Below are 22,363 nucleotides of genomic sequence, written 5' to 3'. Positions count from 1 at the left end.
CCCCGCCTCTACTAAAACTACAAAAATTAGATGGGCATGGTGGCATGCCCTATAGTTCAAGCTACTTAGGAGGCTGAGGCAGGAGAATCTCTTGAACCCAGGAGGCGGAGGTTGCAGTGAGCCGAGACCACACCACTGCACTCCAGCCTGGGTGACAAAGTGAGACTCCATCTCAAAAAAATAAAAATAAAGTTTAATTTTAAAAATGAGCTGCTACAACTAGCTTGCATTAAGGATGTTAATCGATCCAGATTCAATAGTGTCACTTGTAATGCAGCATCTGAAACTCACCAAAATTAGGTGTGTAGCCGGCCGATAAAGAGGAAGAACATGGGCTGCTGCCATTTCCCAAAGAAATTGGGTAGTTCATTGTCTGAGGGTTGCTTTCCAGCCTGGTTTCTGCAATTGTTGGCATACCTACAGAAAGAACATTTTTCAAGTGGTTAGGAACTCTCAACCGTGAATTTATACATAGTGAAATTCTCCTTGAGTAATGATATGGTTTGGCTGTGTCCCCACCCAAATCTCACCTTGAATTGTATCTCCCAGAATTCCCACATGCTGTGGGAGGGACCCAGGGGGAGGTAATTGAACCATGGGGGCCAGTCTTTCCCATGCTATTCTTGTGATAGTGAATAAGTCTCATGAGATCCGATGGGCTTATCAGGGGTTTCTGCTTTTGCTTCTTCCTTATTTTTCTCTTGCCACTACCATGTAAGAAGTGCCTTTCACCTCCTGCCATTATTCTGAGGCCTCCCCAGCCATGTGGAACTATAAGTCCAATCAAACCTCTTTTTGTTCTCAGTTTTGGGTATGTCTTTATCAGCAGTATGAAAACAAACTAATACGAGTAATTAACAGGCAATAAGGACATTCTCACATGAAGGAAAACTAGGATTAGTTATCCCGCATAGACTTGCCCTTAAAGAAAGGCCAAAGGAAAATCTTTATGCAGAAAGGATATGATGAAAAAAATGGGTCTTTGGGCATCGGGAAGAAAGAAAGAAGAGAAAGAGCAGAAATATGCATGCAGAGAAATTGGATCACTCAGATATTACTGGTGAGGAGATAAAATGATACATCCCCGCCTTTCTGCCCATGGACTCCACTGAAGAAGCATCGTTAAAGTCTCTCTTCTCCCTGCCGTCATGTCTAAGTCAGAGTCTCCTAAAAAACCCCAACAACTGAGGAAGCTCTTCATTGGAGGGTTGAGCTTTGAAACAACCAATGAGAGCCTGTGAAGCCATTCTGAGCAATGGGGAACGCTCATGGACTGTGTGGTAATGAGAGATCGAAACACCAAGTGCTCCAGGAGCTTTGGGTTTGTCACATATGCCACTGTGGAGGAGGTGAATGCAGCCATGAATGCAAGGCCACACAAGGTGGATGGAGGAGTTTTGGAACCAAAGAGAGTTGTCTCAAGAGAAGATTCTAAAAGACCAGGTGCCCACTTAACTGTGAAAAAGATATTTTTTGGTGGCATTAAAGAAGACACTGAATAACATCACCCAAGAGATTATTTTGAACAGTATGGAAAAATTGAAGTGATTGAAATCATGACTTGACCGAGGCAGTGGCAAGAAAAGGGGTTTTGCCTTTGTAACCTTTGATGACCATGACTCCGTGGATAAGACTGTCATTCAGAAATACCATACTGTGAATGGCCACAACTGTGAAGTTAGGAAAGCCCTGTCAAAGCAAGAGATGGCTAGTGCTTCATCCAGCCAAAGAGGTCGAAGTGGTTCTGGAAACTTTGGTGGTGGTCGTGGAGGTGGTTTCAGTGGGAATGACAACTTTGATCGTGGAGGAAACTTCAGTGGTCATGGTGTCTTTGGTGGCAGCCGTGGTGATGGTGGATATGGTAGCAGTGGGGATGGCTATAATGGATTTGGTAATGATGGAAGCAGTTTTGGAGGTGGTGGAAGCTACAATGATTTTGGCAATTACAACAGTCTTCAAATTTTGGACCCATGAAGGGAGGAAACATTGGAGGCAGAAGCTCTGGCCCCTATGGTAGTGGAGGCCAATACTTTGCCAAACCACGAAACCAAGGTGGCTATGGTGGTTCCAGTAGCAGCAGTAGCTATGGCAGTGGCAGAAGATTTTAACTAGGAAACAAAACTTAGCAGGAGAGGAGAGCCAGAGAAGTGACAGGTAAGCTACAGGTGACAACAGATTTGTGAACTGAGCCAAGCACAGTGGTGGCAGGGCCTAGCTGCTATGAAGAAGACATGTTTTAGACAAATACTCACATGTATGGGCAAAAATTCGAGGGCTGTATTTGTGACTAATTGTATAACAGGTTATTTTAGTTTCTGTTCTGTGGAAAGTATAAAACATTCCAACAAAGAGTTTTAATGTAGATTTTATTTTCTTGCATCCATGCTGTTGATTGCTAAGTGTAATAGTCTGATCATTACACTGAATAAATGTCTTTTAAAAAAAAGATACAGCCCCTCTGAAAAAAAGTTTAGCATTTTCTTATAAAACTAAATATGAAGTACCATATAACCCAAAATTGCATGCAAACTTGTTTACACAAAAACCAGTACATAAATGTTCATAGAGCTTTGCTTGTATTGACCAAAAATAGAAAACACCCCTGATGTCATTCAATGAATAAACAGATAAACAGTTATACATCACTACTATGGAATAGTACTCAACAATAAAAATGGAGGAACTATTGATGCATACAACAATTGGTATGAATCTCGAGAAAATTATGTTTAGTGAAAAAAAAGCCATGCTCAAAAGGTTACACAGCATTTAGTTGCATTTAAGTAACAACATTCAAATAATGGAATTCTGGCAAGCAAAGTGAGATTGCTGACTATCCGTAGTTAAGATAGGGCAAGATGAGAGAGAAGGGAGATCAAGGGAGGTGGCTGTGGTTATAAAAGAACAATATAAAGGATCCTTGTAGTGATGATGGAAATGTTCTGTATTGTAACTAATAGTGGACATGTAAATTGACTCATGATTAAATTTCATAGAACTAAATACACACACACTGATGTAGATTTAATCAATGCCAATATCCTGGTTGCAGGATATAGTTCCTTAAGATGTTATCATTGAGGAAAATGGGTAAAGTACACATGGGATCTCTGTACAGTTTCTTACAACCACATGTTAATTCAAAATTATCTCAAAATAAAAAGGCTAGTTTTTTGGTTTTTTTTTTTTTTTTTAAGAGCTATCACTGACTTGCATTCAGGATGTTGATGGAAAATAAACTCTCAGCCACAAATTCTATGCCCAGCAAAACTATCCTTAAAGAATGTTAGGAAAATAAAGGCATTTTCAAATGCAGGAAAACTAAAGAAACCTGAAAGAAAGGCTGAAGAAAAGTATTCAAACAGAAAGGAATTGATGAAAAAAGAAAATATAGAGCATCCAGAAGGAAGAACAACAGAAATAACAGAAATATGAATGTGGAGAAACTGGATCACTCACGCATTGCTGGTGGAAATGGAAGATAATACAGACTCTCTGGAAAACTATTTGACAGTTTCTTATAAAACTAAACATGCTAGTACCATAAGACCCAGCAATTACACTCATGGCATTCATGACAGAGAAATGAAAACTTATATTTACAGAAAAACCTGTTCATGACTGTTCATAGCGGCTTCACTCCTAATATCCAAAAACTGGAAAAAAACAATTTGATGCCTTTTCAGTGGGTGAATGGCTAAACAAACTGTGGCATAGCCATACTATGAAATATAAATCAAAAATAAAAAGGAGGGTAGGCTGGGCATGGTGGCTCACGCCTGTAATCTCAGCACTTTGGGAGGCCACGGCAGGCAGACGACTTGAGGTCAGGAGTCTGAGACCAGCCTGGCCAACATGGTGAAATCCTGTCTCTACCAAAACTACAAAAATTAGCTGGGCATGGTGGCACACACTTGTAATCCTAGCTATTCAGCAGGCTGAGGCATGAGAATTGCTTGAATCCAGGAGGCAGAAGTTGCAGTAAGCCAAGATCGCGCCACTGCACTCCAGCCTGGGCAACAGAGGAGACTATGTCTTAAAAAAAAAAAAGGAGGAAACTCCTGATACATGCAACAAGCTGGGTGAGTTTTCAGAGAACCATACTGAGTGAAAAACACCAATCCCCCAAAATTACATACTATAACATTCCCTTAATGTAACATTCTTGAAGTGACAAAATTATAAACAGAGAACAGATCAGTAGTTACCAGGTGTTAGGGATGGGGCAGGTTAAAAGGAAGGGATGACATGAGGAAAGTGAATGTGATTATCAAAGGGCAAGACGAGGCATCTTTGCAGTGATAGAAATGTTCTATGTCTTTGCCGGAGGTAGACATTAAAACTACCTGTGATAAAACTGCAAAGAACTAAACAGACAGACACAAACTAATTACAAGTAAACCTGGGGATATCTCAGTAAGATGTGTGGAGTGTATCAATGTCAATACCTTGGATGTGATATTTTACTACAGTTTTAAAGATGTTATCCTTTGGGGGAAATGGCTAAATCATAAACAGGTCTCTGCATTATTTCTTACAACTGTGTGTGAATCTAAAATTATCTCAAACTAAAAAGTTTAATTTGAAAAGAGTCACACTAGCTGACATTAAAAATACTGGTGAATCAGGCTGGGCGCAGTGGCTCATGCCTGTAATCCCAGCACTTTGGAAGGTAGAGGCGGGCAGATCACCTGAGGTTGAGAGTTGGAGACCAACCTGACTAACATGGAGAAACCTTGTCTCTACAAAAAATATGAAAAAAACTAGCCAGGCGTGGTGGTGCATGCCTGTAATCCCAGCTACTTGGGAGGCTGAGGTAGGAGAATCACTTGAACCTGGGAGGCGGAGGTTGCAGTGAACCAAGATCGTGCTATTGTACTCCAGCCTGGGCAACAAGAGCAAAACTCCATCTCAAAAAAAAAAAAAACAAAAAACAACTAGCTGGCAAATCAAGATTAAATAACGCTATCTGCATATTTCTTTCTTATTTATTTATTTATTTATTTATTTATTTATTTTAGACGGAGTTTCGCTCTTGTTGCCCAGGCTGGAGTTAAGTGGCACAATCTCAGCTCACTGCAACCTCCACCTCCAGGTTCAAGTGATTCTCCTGCCTCGGCCTCCTGAGTAGCTGGGATTACAGGTGCCCACCACCACGCCCAGCTAATTTTTTGTATTTTTAGTAGAGACGGGGTTTCACCATGTTGGTCAGGCTGGTCTCAAACTTCTGACGTCAGGTGATCCACCCGCCTCAGTCTCCCAAAGTGCTGGGATTACAGGCGTGAGCCACCATGCTCAGCATTATGTATCATGTCAAACTCACCAAAATAGGGAGGGATGAAGACAGATAAAGAGGCAGTATTTTGGCCACTGTAATTTCCCATTAAAGTTGGGTAATTCACTGTCTCAGTGCTGTTTTTACTGCTGTTTGCTGATCTTTCTGGCATTTCTATAAATAAAAAGTTTTCAAGAGCTGTAATACAGGAACTTTACCCACAAATTCTATACCAAGCAAAATTATCCTTCAAGAAAGAAAGGGAAACAGACATTCACACACAAAGGAAAACAAAAAGAATTTGTCCCCAACAGATTTACCCTTAAAGAAAGATTAAAGAAAACTCTTCAATCAAAAGAAAAGAAAATGATGAAAGAATGAATCTTGGAGCATGAGGAAGAAAGAACAAAAGAAAGAGGAGAAATATGCATTCAGAGAAAATAGATCACCCATATATAGCTAGCAGGAATGTCAGATGGTACAGCCCCCCTGGAAAATAGTTAGGCAGTTTCTCATAAAACTAAACATGCATGTCCAAACTCATCACACTGGGTATAATAAATATGTGCAGTTTTTTACTTATTAATTACTACGGTTTGAAGGTATCTTTTCCAAAATTCAGGTGTTGCCACTGTGATCATATTAAGAAATGGGACCTTTAAGAGATGATTAAGCTATGAGGGCTCCTCCCTCATGAATGGGATGGAGGCCCTTATAAAAGAGGCTTCACACAGCATTTTGAAATCTTACCCTTCTACCTTCTGCCATGTGAGGACACAGTGCTCCTCTCTTGCAGAGGATGCAGCCCTCACCAGACAGACGAACTGGCTGGCACCTTGCTCTTGAACTTCCCAGCCTCCGGAGCTGTGAGAAATTACATTTCTGTTCTTTTTCAATCACCCTGTCTATGGTATTTTGTTACAGCAACACAAACACACCAAGACATTAATATATCAATAAAGATTTGTTTTTTAAAAAAACCTAAACATGCAATTAATATATAACCAGCAGTTGTACTCTTGGGTAATCATGTTAGAGAAATGAAAACTTCCATTTACACAAAAATTTGTATATGAATTTTCATAGCAGCCTTACTCCTAATAGTCAAAAACTGAAAAAATAGTTTCCTTCAATAGATGAATGGTTAAACCATGGTACACCTATACCATGGAATAGTACTTGGCAATAAAGGAACTACTGAAACACACAACTTGGTTGAGTCTCCAGGGGATTATGTTGAGTGAAAAAAAAAACAATACCAAAAGGTTACATACTATATGCATTCAATTAAGTGATAAAATTATAGAGATGGAGAAGAGATCACACTTGCCAAGGGTTAGGAATAGACAAGTGGGGAAAGGAAAAGGAGGATAGGTTTGGTTATAGAAGGGCAATACAAGCATACTTTCTGGTGATAGAACCGTTCTGTATCTTGACTATGATAGGAACATACAAACTTTCTCAAGTGATAAAATTGTTTTTAAAAAAGCCGAAAGTCAGACACACAAATGAATACAAACTGCAGCCTTATGAGATGTTACCACTGGGGAAAATTGGGGAAAGGGTATCTCTCTGTATTATTTCTTACAACTACATATGAATTTATTATGATTTCAAGATAAAACTTTTAATTTAAAAAACAGCTAACACTAATTTGCATGAAGGGTGTTTTAAAATCTAGATTGAAGAATGCTATCTGTAATATGTGTCATTTCAAACTCACCCAAATTGGGATGGATGCAGAAAGATGACAAGGCTCTACCTGGGCCCACATCTTCATTTTCCAGTAGAGCAGAGTAATTCACCACACCAGGGTTATTTGCCAGACTGGGTTCTCCTCGTGACAGACCTGCCATAGGTACTGCTGTAGTAGCATCGGCAAATGAGATGACAGCATGGGTACTTTCAGCACCTCCACTGATAAAGTTACATGGCATACCGAAACAAGGAAATGAGCCACCTTGTGCGACATACGGCTGTAATGAACGTGAGGAGACAATTCTGGGATATGATGAACTCTCACTGAGGTCTCCTTCCTGCAGTTCAGGACATGCTGCTGACTCAAGAGATGCTACAGCAGGGCTGGCCCAGGCATGGGTTTCCTGCCTTTCTGCTGGTGGTGGTGTGCTAGACTGTACCTATCCCGGGTAAGAGAACAGAATGAGTAAAGTTATTTTCTTCGGTTCCTAGACTTCCATTTTTCCATGAGACATACAATCAAAACTTTTTTGTGTAAATCCAGACGACCTCTAAAATGACACCAACCCAGTATAAATCAACTGTAACTTAAAATGAGGCTTAAAAAGTTGATTTTAAAAAAACATTCCTATGTATTTTCCTTGCAACATCATTTTCCATTGTTAAGGATAAATGCTGTACTTTGATTATATGATTTTTATTCTTCTTCAACCCTGCGTTTTATACATGATAATTACTAACATAAAAATACTAAGTGTTGTAATCTGTCAGACCTAAACTTCAGCATTCTTCCAAGGGAATTTTAGTCCCCCATCTGCTATTAAAGTAAGTAGAGAAAAGCCTTGCTAATCTCAGAGTTACTAGTTCTCTATCAGTTCTAACTGATTGGTGTCTTTAGGAGCTAGAGGTTTATCAAAGTTGTAAAAATGTTTTTGTAACACACATTTTATCAAAGGTGGTTGCTCCCAAGAACACTGCACTTCTGAAACAGCTCCACAAAGATGGTCAACTTGCATAGTGGTATTTTCAATAAGATCTTCTACATTCTATTATACTTAAAAAATAGTAGTTCATATTTCAAAAGAAAAATAACATGTGAAAACGCCATTAAGTCAAATGTTAACTGCTAGACACAACAAAAGTTCTCAAGCCATCAGAAATGTCTTGCTCCTATTCGAGGCCTGGCTGTAGGTGACACAAAGCCAGCAGGCTGAGCTCAGGAGCCCCAACATCCCCTCTGCTGCTCTACCCCGTGCAGGCACTAAGGATGCTCTAATGCCAGCAAATGAAAGTGCCGCTATGCCTCTACACCAGCACATTTATGATGAAGACACTGCACATCAAGGAAGGTGCTATTTTACGAAAGAAATCCTCAAATCTGCTAAAAGGCCAAAGACTCACTTTATAATGTTCATATGTAACATATATGTTCATCTATGTACAAATATGAAGTCTATATTATATACAGAGAGTGAGTGCTCCACTCCAGAAAGAACAGTAAGCCAAATATAACAGATGTGACTTTTGGCTTCAAACATTTTAAAATCATGCAGTCAACAACTAATCTTACAAAACCATTGAGTACACATCCCCTACGTGCCAAACAAGCATATATGACTGATAAAAATCTGAGAATTCCTCTTGAAATACACAGAAACTTTGGGCAAAAAAAAAATACACTTAAACAAAGGGCCAGAAACATTTCCTCATTCATTCATTCAACTAAACCTTTATTGACGGCCTACCATCTGGCAGAACTACTTTGCTATGTGTTGGAAACATGGACTGAAAGAAAGCTCCTAGCCGGGCACGGTGGCTCATGCCTGTAATCCCAGCACTTTGGGAGGCCGAGACAGGTGGATCACTTGAGCTCAGAAGTTCGAGACCAGCCTGAGCAATATGGCAGAACTCCATCTCTAACAAAAACAACAACAACAACAACAAAACCTCCGTTTCCAGAAAAAAAAAAAATACAAAAAAGTAGCCAGGCATGGTGGCATGCACCTGTAGTCCCACATACTCGGGAGCCTGAGGTGGGAGAATCACCTGAGCCTGGGAAGTTGAGGATACAGTGAGCCACGATTGCACCACTGCACTCCTGCCTGGGCAACGGAATGAGACCCTGTCAAAAAAAGCTCCTGTCCTAGAGGAACTGCCATCTTAGCTGGGAGAGAGACAAGTAAAGAGAGGATTCCAATAGACAAAGTGATTAGCAGCCTGGAACAGTGGTTTGCAAAGTGGTCCACAGACCAGTAGCATCAACATCACCTGAAGCTCATTAGAAATGCCAAATTTCAGGTTGTACCCCAGACCTCTGGAGTCAGAAACTCTGAGAGTGGCAACAGTGGTCTATGTTTTCACAAGCCCCCAGGTGATTCTGATGCTCCCAGTAAGAACCACTGGGCTATGGCAATGAGGTAAATAGTGCAGGCTCTAGGGGAACATGGTTGGGGTCAAATACTAGAGTCCAGCCACTTATTGGCTGTGTGACCCTGGGCAAGTTACTTAAACTCTCTGTGCTTCAATGTCCTCATGTAGGGAATTGGAATGAAAATCTCTCTCAGGGTTCTCTTGAGGACAAGAACCTTGCTATAGTATTAGGTTAATATTAATAGTAACAACACTACACTATGCCCGGTCCAACAGTGCTCAGTGGTCTCTTCCTGTTACTATTGTTATTACCAGCACCATGACACAGACAGGAACAGGAGGCTAAGCATGCACAGAAGAGTGGGCCTAACCCAGGCTGGAAGTCATGGAGAGCTTTTCAGAGGAGGTGAGGTCTGAAGTGAGAATTAAAACATGAGAAGGTGCTTGCCAGGTGAGGATGCATGTAAGGGTTTACAGGGTAGAAGAAACAGTAGGTTCAAAAATACCCAGAGAGAAAAACAGGAAGCCAGATGTGAAGACAGCGAGTATGAATGACATTCCAGGAGTGGGGCTGTCATGGGAAGGAGAGAGTGAGGATGACAGCAAAGAAGGGATGGGAGGCAAGAGAAGTGGCTTCTCTAAGCTGTGGGAGAACTTGTAGAGGGGAAGGAGGGACAGGGGCTAGAGCCAGAGGAGAGAGAGAGGGACGCCCGATGGGGGGCGGCTCTGAGTTCGGGGAGGGGACTAGATGCAGAAAGCAGCAAGGATGTCAGCCCTGGTCACTAGAATGGTCGGGAAGGGGTCAGAAGAAGGGCGGGGATGGGGGCAGTTGGTTGGCTGTGGGGACAGATATGAGGAGTTGGAGGAGAGGACTGCCCCAGGCACTCCACTGTCTCCAGGAATGAAGAGGCAGGACTAGGGGGCTGAGATAGGCTGGGGACTGCCAACAGAGGGGGTCCTCCTCTGCTCCCAGCTAAGCAGGACGGAGGTGGACTCAAGAGGGAACTGGGATGAAAGAACACGGCATGCTGCAGTGCCACCCCTATGATCTAGAACGGGCAGGGGAGGAAAGAGCCAACTCCTTAGGAGCAATGGAGAGGAGCCATTGGGGCCATTTCAGGCTGACTGTGGCCCTAGGCACCTCCTCCCACAGATACTGCCTCCCACCCCAGTGTGCAGGCTTGCCGAGGGGGACCCTGGTCTAGCAGTGCAGGGGAGGCAGGCTAGGGAGAACCTGCTCCCTACCTTCTCAGCTCGCCTCTGTACCCACTTCCCCACAAGACTGCATGTGTCCCTTGGAAGCCCTCCACTTCTGTTCTCCCCCATGATCATGATAAATGCCCAAACAATTTCACTTCCCAAAATATTTTAGCTCATTCCATTCAAGAAACATTATACACGGTAAGAAACATTTTTTTTTTCTAATAAACCTTCACTACCTCTGGTTTATAACACAAAATCCCCAGTAATCACATATTTACCAACATGGTGATTCTTATAAGGAAAAGAAGGAAACAAAATGCTTCAGAGCTCATTGTCTAATGAAAAGAAGCATACAGATTCAGGAGAGAGAGATATTTCCTTAAGCCTGAGTTCAGAGTAATTCTACAGTGTATACAAAGACTGAAAAAGAATCCAAATTGCTTTCTTGGAATATATTTGGCAATGAGGATTTAATATAATATAAAGATTCAAAGTCTGGTATACACTCATTAATGATACTTCCACCTTCTTCACAATCAAGTATTTATGTTACTGTCTAAGGAAAGTTTATTAATAAACCAAAAGGAAATATGAAAGAAAGAAAAGTTCAGGACTTCTATTTCATTTTCAAGAAGCACCTAAGGCCTATTTGTGATATCAAAGGACCTTTGCCGATTGCAAATCCTACAACTACAGGAAAAGATATATTTGCAGAATTGTGTTCTCTTTAACCCAGCTACGCTTAAGACACCATTTTCATCAAGCTTAACCATTTATATACTTTGTGGTAGATAAACGAGTTTTCTAGCACCAGAACTGCTTTAAAAGCAAGTGTTTCTAACCATGAACAAAGAACCAAATGTTAAATGGCTTTTGATTTTCAAATAAACCAACAGTGACACTCTGTGGACAAGACAGGAAACACTTAACCACCTATATTTCTTGATAAATTAATCTGTAAATCATCTTAAAATATTTTTTGGAGTAAGGCAGGGTATAAATAAGTAACTAAACAGTAAATAACCATTATATTTCTGAAAAATTATTCTAAGGATGAATTGTGGGCCATAAAAATAATTTTAACATAAACATACCAAGTAGTTATCTACTTCTTTGTTTCAAAATACATAATAAAAAATTAACTGAATTAGCCCAGCATTACAAACTTATTAGACAGCCAAAATTATATCAAATTATAATAGATATTAATAATTGTAAACACAATATTACCATCTTACCCTTGTATAGTGCTTCATGCTTTCCAAAGTGCTTTCAGATAATTATGTACAAAACCATGACACTGGGCAGATAATTAGCATTATCCCCAAAAATGAAAACATTGAGGCTGATAGAAGTTAAGAATTGCCTACACTACTTACGTGGCACTGATATCCACATCCTTATGTAGGTAAACAAATACATTTTCTGTTAAGCACAATTATATATAGTTTAATAATCTATTTTATTCAACTTCAGAGATCAAAAAGCACAGGAGAATATAGTGGTAATGTAAAACAGTACGACCACTTAGAAAAACTGGCAATTTCTCATAAACTTTCAATTACCCCATTACCTAATACTTCCACTCCCAGGTATTTACCCAAATTAAATGTAAACATAAGTTCACAAAGAGACTGCCATAAGCGTGTTCATAGTCACTTTATTCCTAATAGCCCAAAATTGCAAACAACCCAAATGTCCATCAAAAGAATGGATAGGCCGGGTGCGGTGGCTCATGCCTGTAATCCCAGGGCTTTGGGAAGCTGAGGCAGGCAGATCACCTGAGGTCAGGAGTTTAACACCAGCCTGGCCAACTTGGTGAAACACCGTCTCTACTAAAAATACAAAAATTAGCCAAATGTGGTGGTGGGCGCCTGTAATTCCAACTAGTCAGGAAGCTGAGGTAGGAGAATCGCTTGAACCCAGGAGGTGGAGGTTGCAGTGAGCCGAGATGGTGTCACTGCACTCCAGCCTGGATGACATAGCAAGACTCCGTCTCAGAGGGAAAAAAAAAAAATGGGTAAGCAGATTATGAGCATTCATATGACAGAATACCACTCAGCAATGAACAGGAATGTAATATTAATACTATGAAACAAATCTCCAAAACATTATTCTAAGGAAAAAAGACTATGACCCAAAACAGTACATATCGTACAATTCTATTTATGTGAAGTTCTAGAACAGGCAAAACTCATCTAGGATGGAAAAAAACATCAAAATGTATTTCCCCCAAAGTTAAGGGAGATGGGGACTTACTGGGAAGAGGTTCTAGGTCACTTTCTAGGGTGATGAAAATGTTCATTACCATTTTTTTTTTTTTTTTTTTTTTTTTTTTGAGACAGAGTATTGTTCTGTCACCCAGGCTGGAGTGCAGTGGCACAATCTCGGCTCAATGCAACCTCCGCCTCCCAGGTTCAAGCGATTCTCCTGCCTCAGCCTCCCGAGTAGCTAGGATTTCAGGCATGCACCACCACGCTCAGCTAATTTTTTTGTATTTTTAGTAGAGATGGGGTTTCACCATGTTGACCAGGCTGGTCTCAAACTTCTGACCTCAGGTGATCTACCTGCCTTGGCCTCCCAAAGTGCTGGGATTACAGGCGTGAGCCACCACACCCGGCCAAAATGTTTATTATCTTCATGGGGTGTAAGTATACACATTTTTCAAAACTCACTGATTTGTGCATTTGACTGCATGAAATTCAACTCCATTTCTTAAAAAGAAATACAGTAGAATGAAAAGAACAAAGAGAGATTTTCACTTTAATAAACAAACCATAATATCTACCTCTGGAGTAGATAATCTTCCTCTTTTTGGCAAATCCACTTCCTCTGAGTTGTAACTGTATCTTCTTAAATGTACTGGGCATTTGATCTGTGAAATGGTTTGGTCACCATGGGCTACTGCGAAGCAATGCATAAAAAAGTTATTTCATACACTACTCTCTTAATAACCTTAATACGGATATGTTCTTAGAATGCTAACTCAAATTGAATTGGACTTTGGGTTGAATTTTAGAGTGACAAAACAAGAATTCTTCCATAATCAATTTAGAGTAACTCTTTTAAAACTGAAGGGCTATATTACCCATGACTAGGAATAAGAATCAAATCAAATGCAATTGCAAACTGTGAAGTGACTGCTTAGTAACTTAAAATCTACACAGTAAATGCTGGAAACAAATGAACAAGAGAATGCAAGGGCTAACTGCTTTTGTAAAGGAGCCCCAAAAGGGCCTTGACTAAGGAGACGGCATTGTGTCCATAATGTAAGCCAGGAATCTATTCTAGATCGGACCCCCACCACTATGTGGGCTGGGCAGACCACTAGAGACACCACCTCCTCATCTGCCAGGTTAACATCAGTTGAGATGATCTCTAAGGTTCATTTCAGCTTTCAAGTTAGGATTGCCTTATTAAAGTTTATATTAATCCTAAATAAATGGATGTGAAATGTAAGCCAAACAATCTAGAATTAGGAAGGTCTGGTTATGGCTCTGAGTCACTTAACTACGGAACTAGAAGAAGACATTGGCCGCAACAGTATTGGATTATATCTTGTACTAGAGATTTGCTTTGAAAGCCTGCATCACAGTGACTGGGAGGGACACTTTAATGAAAGAGCTACTTCACTTAAACCTTCCTGAGCCAGGGCAGTAATGAGAGGCACAATTAAGGGATTCAGGTTTCATCTCTTTCCTGTTCCCTTTCATTCTATAGTGGAGATCCTAATGACCAAGGACCCAAAAGAGAGAAATCAAAAGGGGATAAAGAAAATGGGAGAACTCTCAAGTTAGATAAACACAGACTAAAGTTATATAGAAATATCAAGTTATAAAATACCTCCAGGCTGGACCCAGTGGCTCACACCTGTAATCCCAACATTTTAGGAGGCTGAGGCAGGATGATCACTTGAGCTCAAGAGTTGGAGACCAGCCTGGGCAACATAGCAAGATATCATCTCTAATAAAAATTTTTTAAAAATTAGCTGGCATGGTGGCATGCACCTGTCATCCCAGCTACTGGGAAGGCTGAGGTGGGAGCATTGCTTGAGCCCAAGAGGTTGAAGCTGCAGTAAGCTGTGATCGTGCCACTGCACTCCAGCCTGGGTGACAGAGTGAGACCCTGTCTCAAAAAATATAATAATAATAATAATAAAAGATACAGTAATATACCTCCAAATTGAGCTGTAACTTCAACCAAATTTTATTTTTTAAACTGTTTGAGTTTTTTCTGACTATAATACAAGCTATAAGTAATTAAATTCTGATGTATTCAAACAAAGGAACTACACAGCAATGAGAATAAACCAACTATTGCAGCACATAGCAAGAAGTAAAAAAAGCCAGACACAAGCCGGGTGTGGTGGCACGTGCCTATAGTTCCAGCTACACAGGAGCTGAGGCAGGAGGATCAATTGAGCCCAGGAGTTCAAGTACAGCATGGGCAACACAGCAGGACCCTGTTTCTGAAAAAAATGCCAGATATAAAAGAGAGTATAGCATATGATTCAATTGGTATAAAACTCAAAAACAGAAAAAAGTAATCAATGGTAGGAGAAGTCAGGATAGTGGTTACCTTACAAAGAGTAGTAGTGACTGAAAGGGGTTGGATAAGATTCTAGGGAGCTCATAACCTTATATTTCTTGGTATGGGTGCTGGTTATATGCATGTATTCATTTGAAAATTATTTAAGCTGTATATTTATGATGTGTGCATATTTTGTATGTCATATAACTTCCATAAAAAGTTCACCTATGGCCGGGCGTGGTGGCTCATGCCTGTAATTCCAGCACTTTGGGAGGCTGAGGTGGGCGGATCGCTTGAGGCCAGGAGTTCGAGACCAGCCTGGCCACGATGTAAAATCCCCTCTCTATTAAAAATACAAAAATTAGCTGGGTGTGGTGGTGCACGTCTGTAATCCCAGCTACTTGGGAGGCTGAGGCAGAAGAGTCGCTTGAGCCCGGGAGGCAGAGATTGCAGTGAGCCGAGATCACACCACTGCACCCCAACCTGGGCGACAGAGAGAGACTCCATCTCAAAAAAAAAAAAAAAAGTTCACCTAAAAAATTCAGCTCACTATAAATAACTCAGAATCTAAATAAAAAGAGAAAGCAATCCATCAGCTATAAATATTGTAACCTTTAAATACATTTATCTTACTCATATATTTTTTAAGCAATTTTGTGTGTCATTTATAATTTTAAAAATATTTTTAAATGCCTGCATAATATTCCATTTTATGGTTGTCCAGAGGTTCTGTTATCTGTTTTCCACTGTAGGACATTTATATGGCTTCTAATTTTTCACTATTTTGATATAATGATGTGTATACATTGAAAGGCAAACATTTATCATTTTAATCATTTGTAAGTATACAATTCAGTGGCATTAAATATATTCAGAGACTTGTATAACGATCATCACTATCTATACCCAAAATATTTCTATCATCTCCAACATATACTCTGTACCCATTACACTCCCCCTCACCTCAGTCCCTGGTAACCTCTATTCTACTTTCTGTCTCCATGATATCAGATGTTCTATAACACACTAAAGAAGTATCCTGCTAGCCCTGCTTATAGTTTTAAAACCAAAACAGATAAGTGATATCAAACTGCTTTTTTGGTATCAGATCAGGGAGCAAACCATAACCTGTGGACCAAATCCGCTTTGCCACCTGCTTTTGTATAGCTCATAAGCTAAGATGTTATGGAGTTTTTTTATATTTCTAAATTATGGGGGGGGGAGAATATTTCCTGAAATGGAAAAATTATAGGAAATTCAAATTTCAACGACCATAAAGTTTTATTGAAACACAGCCACAACCATCTGTTTACATATCAGCTGCTTTCATGCTATAAAGGCAGAGTTAAATACTTAAAGCAGAGACCTTATGGCCTGTGAAGCCTAAAATATTTACTATCTGGCCCCTTACAGAAAAAATGTACCAGTCTCCAACATAAGCAACAACATTTCCATGTTTTGAAGAGAAGAAAATCCAATTCTCTAAGCAAAGGGTAAAGAATAAATTGTCATATAGCTAAGGAAGAAATATTCCAAGGAATTAACGTCTCATGACTCTCTGTACAAGTGAGGATGTGGAGGGTCTCACATTTCCTAGAGAGCCATTCAAAGGACTAGTGGCTATAGCAGTTCTGGTTGCAGGACTGCACTTTCCATGGGGTCTTGGACGCTAATGTAAATTTCAAATTCCAATTGTTTATTGTTGCCATGTAGTACAGTGATTAACTTTTGTATATTAACCTGTTTCCTGCAACGTTGCTATAATCACTTATGACTTCCAGGAGATTTTTGTTGATTCTTTGAGACTTTCTACATAGATAATCATGCCACCTGCTCCATGGACTCTTGACTCAAGCTGTTATTCCTAGAAGTTCAGTTTTAGCTTTTTACTTTTGCATTGCCACCAAATTGTTATAATTATAGTTGCCAGATATAAATAATTGTTCAAAGAGAATATATTCTCCCCAACGCTTCCTGAGACTGTCTCACACAGAACAAAAGAGACATGGCAAAGGTTAAGTGAAGGGAAAACACAAGCAGAAGTAAACATTGTGGTATTACCACGAAGCTAAGCCCTCTGGTCATAACTAATTATTGTAAAGGTTACAGGAATATTTAAGCAATTTACTGGAAATGGGGACCAGAGAGCAAAATTTTGCCAAAGAGGAAATTTAACAAAATTACCATATGACATTTGGAGTGGACGGTGATGGTCATCACTGCCGCCTGGAAAATTTGGTTGTGTGGCTGTGTCATCAGTGGGATTATCTGCTGTGTCATAAGTGGAATCATTTGCTATGTCATCAGTGGAATTATCTGCTGTTTCAGAATCTTCCACCATCTCAATACTGCACTCATTGTTATCATCACTGTCGTCAACAGTTACAATAACAAAATCTAAGAATAAGCAAAGAGAAAGATTAGATTCAATACCACATTAAATAAACAGTTTCTTGAGGAAGCTACCTTATAAAGTTATAGATTGTTTAAAAAACATATCTTAGCTGAAAATTTGTATTATGTATTTTTATATCTGTAATCATTACAAGTTAGCTAATGAACCAATAGTAGGAAGTTTTGAAGTATGTATATACATATGTATGCATATACACACATAGACTACTATCTCTAGTACTTCCAATTTCGTAGAGCAATAAATTTCTTCTCATTTAAGAAATGTGGCCAGCTGGCCCATGCCACAGTGTTCAATGATATCCTTTTAACTTAAATGATGCAACTGGTGTTAAGTAGACATACTTGTGGTGACCATGATGTTCTAAACTTGTTCTCTAAAAACTAGTATTAGTGTCTATGATGACTGATAATGCAGAAATAAAGTGCAAAAGTAAATGTTGTTATGAAATGAATTAAATCTGAATCTCACAAAATGTGAAATAGGTAACCACAAATATACTAGATGTGAAATATCAACTTGGTAAACCATTTTAATGAACATGAAAACACATTATGCAAAATGTCTAAGATCAAAATAAGCTTTATTTCTTAAAGCTGGCCTGAAAAAGAACACATTTAAGCTTGAAGTATTTACTCAGAGATCACATTTAAACTACATCATAACTTGGATTTATTCTATTTATTTCAAAAAGACTAATGCAGGAGAATAAAATAATTAGCTAGTGTGAGGGGCATGTGATTATTTGAAAATGGTACTAAATTAAGAATCACAGAATGAAGGTTCCTAACTTTCAGAGCTCAATGTAATTATACCAGATGGTTATCTAGGTGGCTACCATTGGGCTAGGTAAATTGACTCTTTTGCCTCTGTTTTCTCACCCATAAAAAGTGGGGTTCTGTCATCTTAAGAAAATAACCAAGGCAATTGAAAGTGTATTTTTAAGACTAGTCTTCATGGATATCAACAGATCTTTCAAACTAGAGCTAGTAAAGCTATTGACAATGCCACTAAGGTTTCTCAGTAAATATGTAAATAGAACAATAAGTTCTTAAATAAATGTACTGGTAACTTTCCCAATTAGATGCTGGAATGGTATATTGCCAATAAGAAGTGTGTTCTCAGGCAGGGCGCGGTAGCGAATGCCTGTAATCCCAGTACTTTGGGAGGCCGAAGTGGGTGCAGATCGCTTGAGCTCAGAAGTTCGAGACCAGCCTGGCCAACACAGTGAAACCCTGTCTCTACCAAAAAATACAGAAATCAGTGGCGCGTGGTGGCACGCGCCTGTAGTCCCAGCTACTCAGGAGGCTGAGGCGGGAGAATCGCTTGAACCTGAGAGGCAGAGGTTGCAGTGAGCCGAGATCGCGCCATTGCACTCCAGCCTGGGTGACACAGCGAGACTCCGTCTCAAGAAACAAAACAAAACAAACAAACAAAAACAAGAAATTGTTTGAACATTATACTACCAAGGCGCACGGCTTTCAATTGCCATCAACTCATCAGATGAGGCACAGCTCACAATGAGGTCTGAAAACGGCTTTTCACGCCGGGACCACTTTGAGAAACACACAGAAAAACGAGGCCAATTACAACAGCCAGACCGCTCCGTTTGTTTTAAGAACAATCACTTTCTAAATCTTCCTGCGAGACTCTCAAAGGCAGCCCTTCCATTGCCGCCAGAACCGTATCCCATCGCCCAGCACTTGCCGCAGGCCGGACAAGTGAGGCCCAAAAGGGCACCCAGCCCACGGCCCGCTTTAGAAAACACCGCGCTGCAAAGCTGCTGGGAAAATCGCTCTCTTTTAGTCAACCTGAAGCCACTTTGCCGCTCTTGGGGAAAGTCGGGGAGAGGAGGGAGGGACGCGATCCGCCACCAACCAAATCAGAGCCTTTCCTGTTAACGACCGTGCGGCAAGGGGGCCGGGGCCGGGCCCTCGCACACCTCGACGGCCTCCCCCGCTCCACAGGGACCCCGATATCGCAGGATCTCCCGACTCCCGCCTCTGCTCCCGACACCCTACGTTTTTCTCTTCTTTCTCATTTAAAATATTTACAATAAAACAGCGAAGCTGCACGGTCTCTAATCAAACGCGGTTACCATCAAAGCCTCAGACTCTGTCTCAACCGCAAAAGGTCTGACAGGAAATCAACTCCGGAGTTTGTCAATTCTTTAGACTCAAAGCTCTCACCCAGTGCGGTGGTTCACGCCAGTAATCTCAGCACTTTGGGAGACGGAGACGGGAGGATTGCCTGAGCCCAGGAGTTCGAGACCAGCGTGGGCAACATGACGAAATCCCGTCTCAACAAAAAATACAAAAATTAGCCGGGCGTGGTGGCGCGCGCCTGTAGTCTCCGCTCCTCAGGAGGCTGAGATGAGAGGACTGCTTGACCCCAGGAGGCGGAGGCTGCAGTGGGCCGAGATGGTGCCACTGCACTCCCGCCTGGGCGACAGAGCGAGACTCTGTCTGAAAACAAAACAAAACCAAGCAAAAAAAACCTCTGTGAAAGTTTGAGTCATTCCTCATTCCTCGCCCCTCATACCCCGCCTCACCAAAAAGAGAACAGCTGAAAAAGGATCAGCTTGTCCCAGAAAGTCGGCATCAAGTATCTTATAAGCTGCAAAATCTCAAAATGTCACCCGCCCGGGCACCCCGGGAGAGGCGGCGGGTACCACCCAAAGCACCCCCTCAGAACACCCGGAATTTGAGGCTGCACCCCAGCCGCTATGCCAAAACGCTGAACAGGGCTGTGTTCCGCGGCTGCCCACCAGGGAAAATCAGTAAATTCAAGAAAAAGTGCAGCCGCACAGACCTGCTGTATCGCCGGAGCCCGGCGTCGCGACCGCCTGCATTGTTTCCCGAACACTCGAGGCTTCGGAGAGAACCGTGGGCCGGAGGGCAACCAGGCCCAGCCTCTTTACACACTCTCGGCACAAGCCCGAATCACCCCAACGCCGAGCCACCAAGAGCCACGGGGACGCCATGAACCTCAGGATCACCTCACGTCTCAGGGACATCTTGAGCCCCTGAGACGACCTGAACTCTGGGCCATCTCTGTCCACCACGCCAAATTTCCCACCGGCGCGCTGAGCAATCGGCGGCAGATGGCCGATACTCAGAGGCCGCCCACCGACGTGCCCCGGCCGATGAGTAGCCAATCCTGCCGCCCCTGAATGGCCGCCTAAGTGGGTGCCGTCCAGACTCTGACAGAACTTGAGGCCCAAGTTAGTGGGCCAGTTGAGGCGAGGTCACCTTACCCTGTTCCTCGGTCCCCTCAGACATTGTGAGATGGCGGGGTCTAGCTCTGAGGCCCGCGACCTGAGGCCTATGTCTGCGCCGCGACTGTGTGGTAACTCCTTGGTAACTGCGTGGTAACTGCGTACACTCGTTGTCCGAGGCACAATGAGGCGCGGGCAGGAGCCTGGACCACGTCTCTGCGGCTGCGCAGTAGCACGTGACTCCTGGGGGGTCAAAGGGCCTCGCCCCCCCCCCACTTTCGACCTATTTTCTTAAAGTGTCCTTTTTACAAAAATATATACATGTATGTGTATATGTATATATTTGTACTATATATGTGTGTGAATATATGTAGATATAGATACAGATGGGGAGAGAGAGAGAGAGAGAGATAATGAACTGGGAGCCAACAGTGTAATTCTGCTCGTCCCAAAAAGCACATCATAAAAAAAAAAAAAGTCCAATGTAAGAGAATTGCGTTCAGACTTTCTAGTGTTTTCCGGGTTGCTTCCTCACATCCGGTGCCGGCTTTGGGAACAAATCCGAAAACAAGCCGACTTTGAAAATGTGCCCCTAATAAATACCTAGCAACCCCTCCCCTCCCCTCCTTCCTGCCCCCTCTAGTAGTCTATAGCCTATTGTTCCCATCTTTCTGTCCCTGTGTACCGGATATTTAAGCTCCTACTTACAAGTGAGAAGATTCAGTATGTGGTTTTCTGTTTCTGTGTTAATTCACTTAGGAGAAAGGCCGTCAGCTGTGTACGTGCTGCTGCAAAGGACATGGTTTTGTTCTTTGTTACGACTGCATAGTTTTCTTTATTCGGTCCACCACTGATGGACACCTGGATTGATTCCATGTCTTTACTATTGTCTTCACACCTTTCAAAACCTGTCTCGGTACTACATCTGTTCGAATAATACCTCCATCAAGACACTTTCCGATAGCCCCCTGGTAAGAAGGATCCCACAGCAGGTAATCTTCAGGTCCCTATCAGTATTTAAATTACTTTACCTGATATTATAAATCCTCGTCAACATGCCTCTCTCCTAAGTTCCTGGAGGACAGCACCATGTCTTATTTATATTTGAACACCACCTCCCTCACAAGATTCTAAGAATTAAATGTTATAAAATATAAAGAACCTGGTGCCTGGAATTTGGGATCCATTTCTTCACTGTGTCAGTTATACAATGACTCTTGGGACTGTGGGTCTCTTCATTTGGGGGAAGGGTAAGAATTTCTTTACTTGTGAGAAGCAAAGGTGTATATTGTTAGGTAGAAACACAGAGTTGTTTTGCTATCGTACCAGAGTGTACATATGTGTAGGAGGATGCATAGAGAAACCGAGGGCTGAAATGGATACACTGTGCTGGTTACCAATGTGTTACCTCTCACCTCCAACTTCACCCACTTTTGCCGACTCTGTGAAAGTGGATGTGGGCCCTTTAAATATTTTTCCCTTTGCCAGTAACACAGTTTAAACCTTTGGCAGTAGAAGGTGCTAAAAGGAGACCATAGGAGGAGAAGGGTTTTTTTGCCTCCTGGTTGACCTGTGCTCTCTGAGGACATTGATGCAAAGTGTAGCTTTCTCCTGCAGGAGAAGGCAGATTTCCAGTACTTTATAGAGGATATATTTC

General features: G+C 41.5%; 1 protein-coding gene and 1 pseudogene across 3 annotated transcripts in view; one reads left to right on the top strand and one right to left on the bottom strand.

Moving 5' to 3' along the window:
- BEND2 (BEN domain containing 2) overlaps positions 1-21,076 on the bottom strand; it is a 55,710-nt gene extending 34,634 nt beyond the window's left edge. For 2 of the 3 annotated variants that reach the window (XM_009197276.3, XM_009197277.3), the window contains exons 1-5: positions 20,746-21,076; positions 17,261-17,473; positions 13,335-13,450; positions 6,999-7,413; positions 292-417 (exon numbers count right to left, since the gene is read on the bottom strand). In XM_009197276.3, coding sequence (XP_009195540.1) covers positions 292-417; positions 6,999-7,413; positions 13,335-13,450; positions 17,261-17,473; positions 20,746-20,770 — 895 coding nt within the window. In that variant the 5' untranslated portion in view covers positions 20,771-21,076. The remainder of the gene's footprint in view (positions 1-291; positions 418-6,998; positions 7,414-13,334; positions 13,451-17,260; positions 17,474-20,745) is intronic. The other variant, XM_017954342.3, reaches the window with a different exon arrangement.
- LOC108583878 lies at positions 1,134-2,221 on the top strand (annotated as a pseudogene).
- Positions 21,077-22,363: the final 1,287 nt, after the last annotated feature.

The sequence above is a fragment of the Papio anubis genome, chromosome X, assembly GCF_008728515.1.
Source record: "Papio anubis isolate 15944 chromosome X, Panubis1.0, whole genome shotgun sequence".
In the NCBI taxonomy this organism is placed as follows: Eukaryota; Metazoa; Chordata; class Mammalia; order Primates; family Cercopithecidae; genus Papio; species Papio anubis.
Note: the sequence above shows the minus strand (reverse complement) of the source record. Positions and strands in the feature narration are given on the sequence as shown.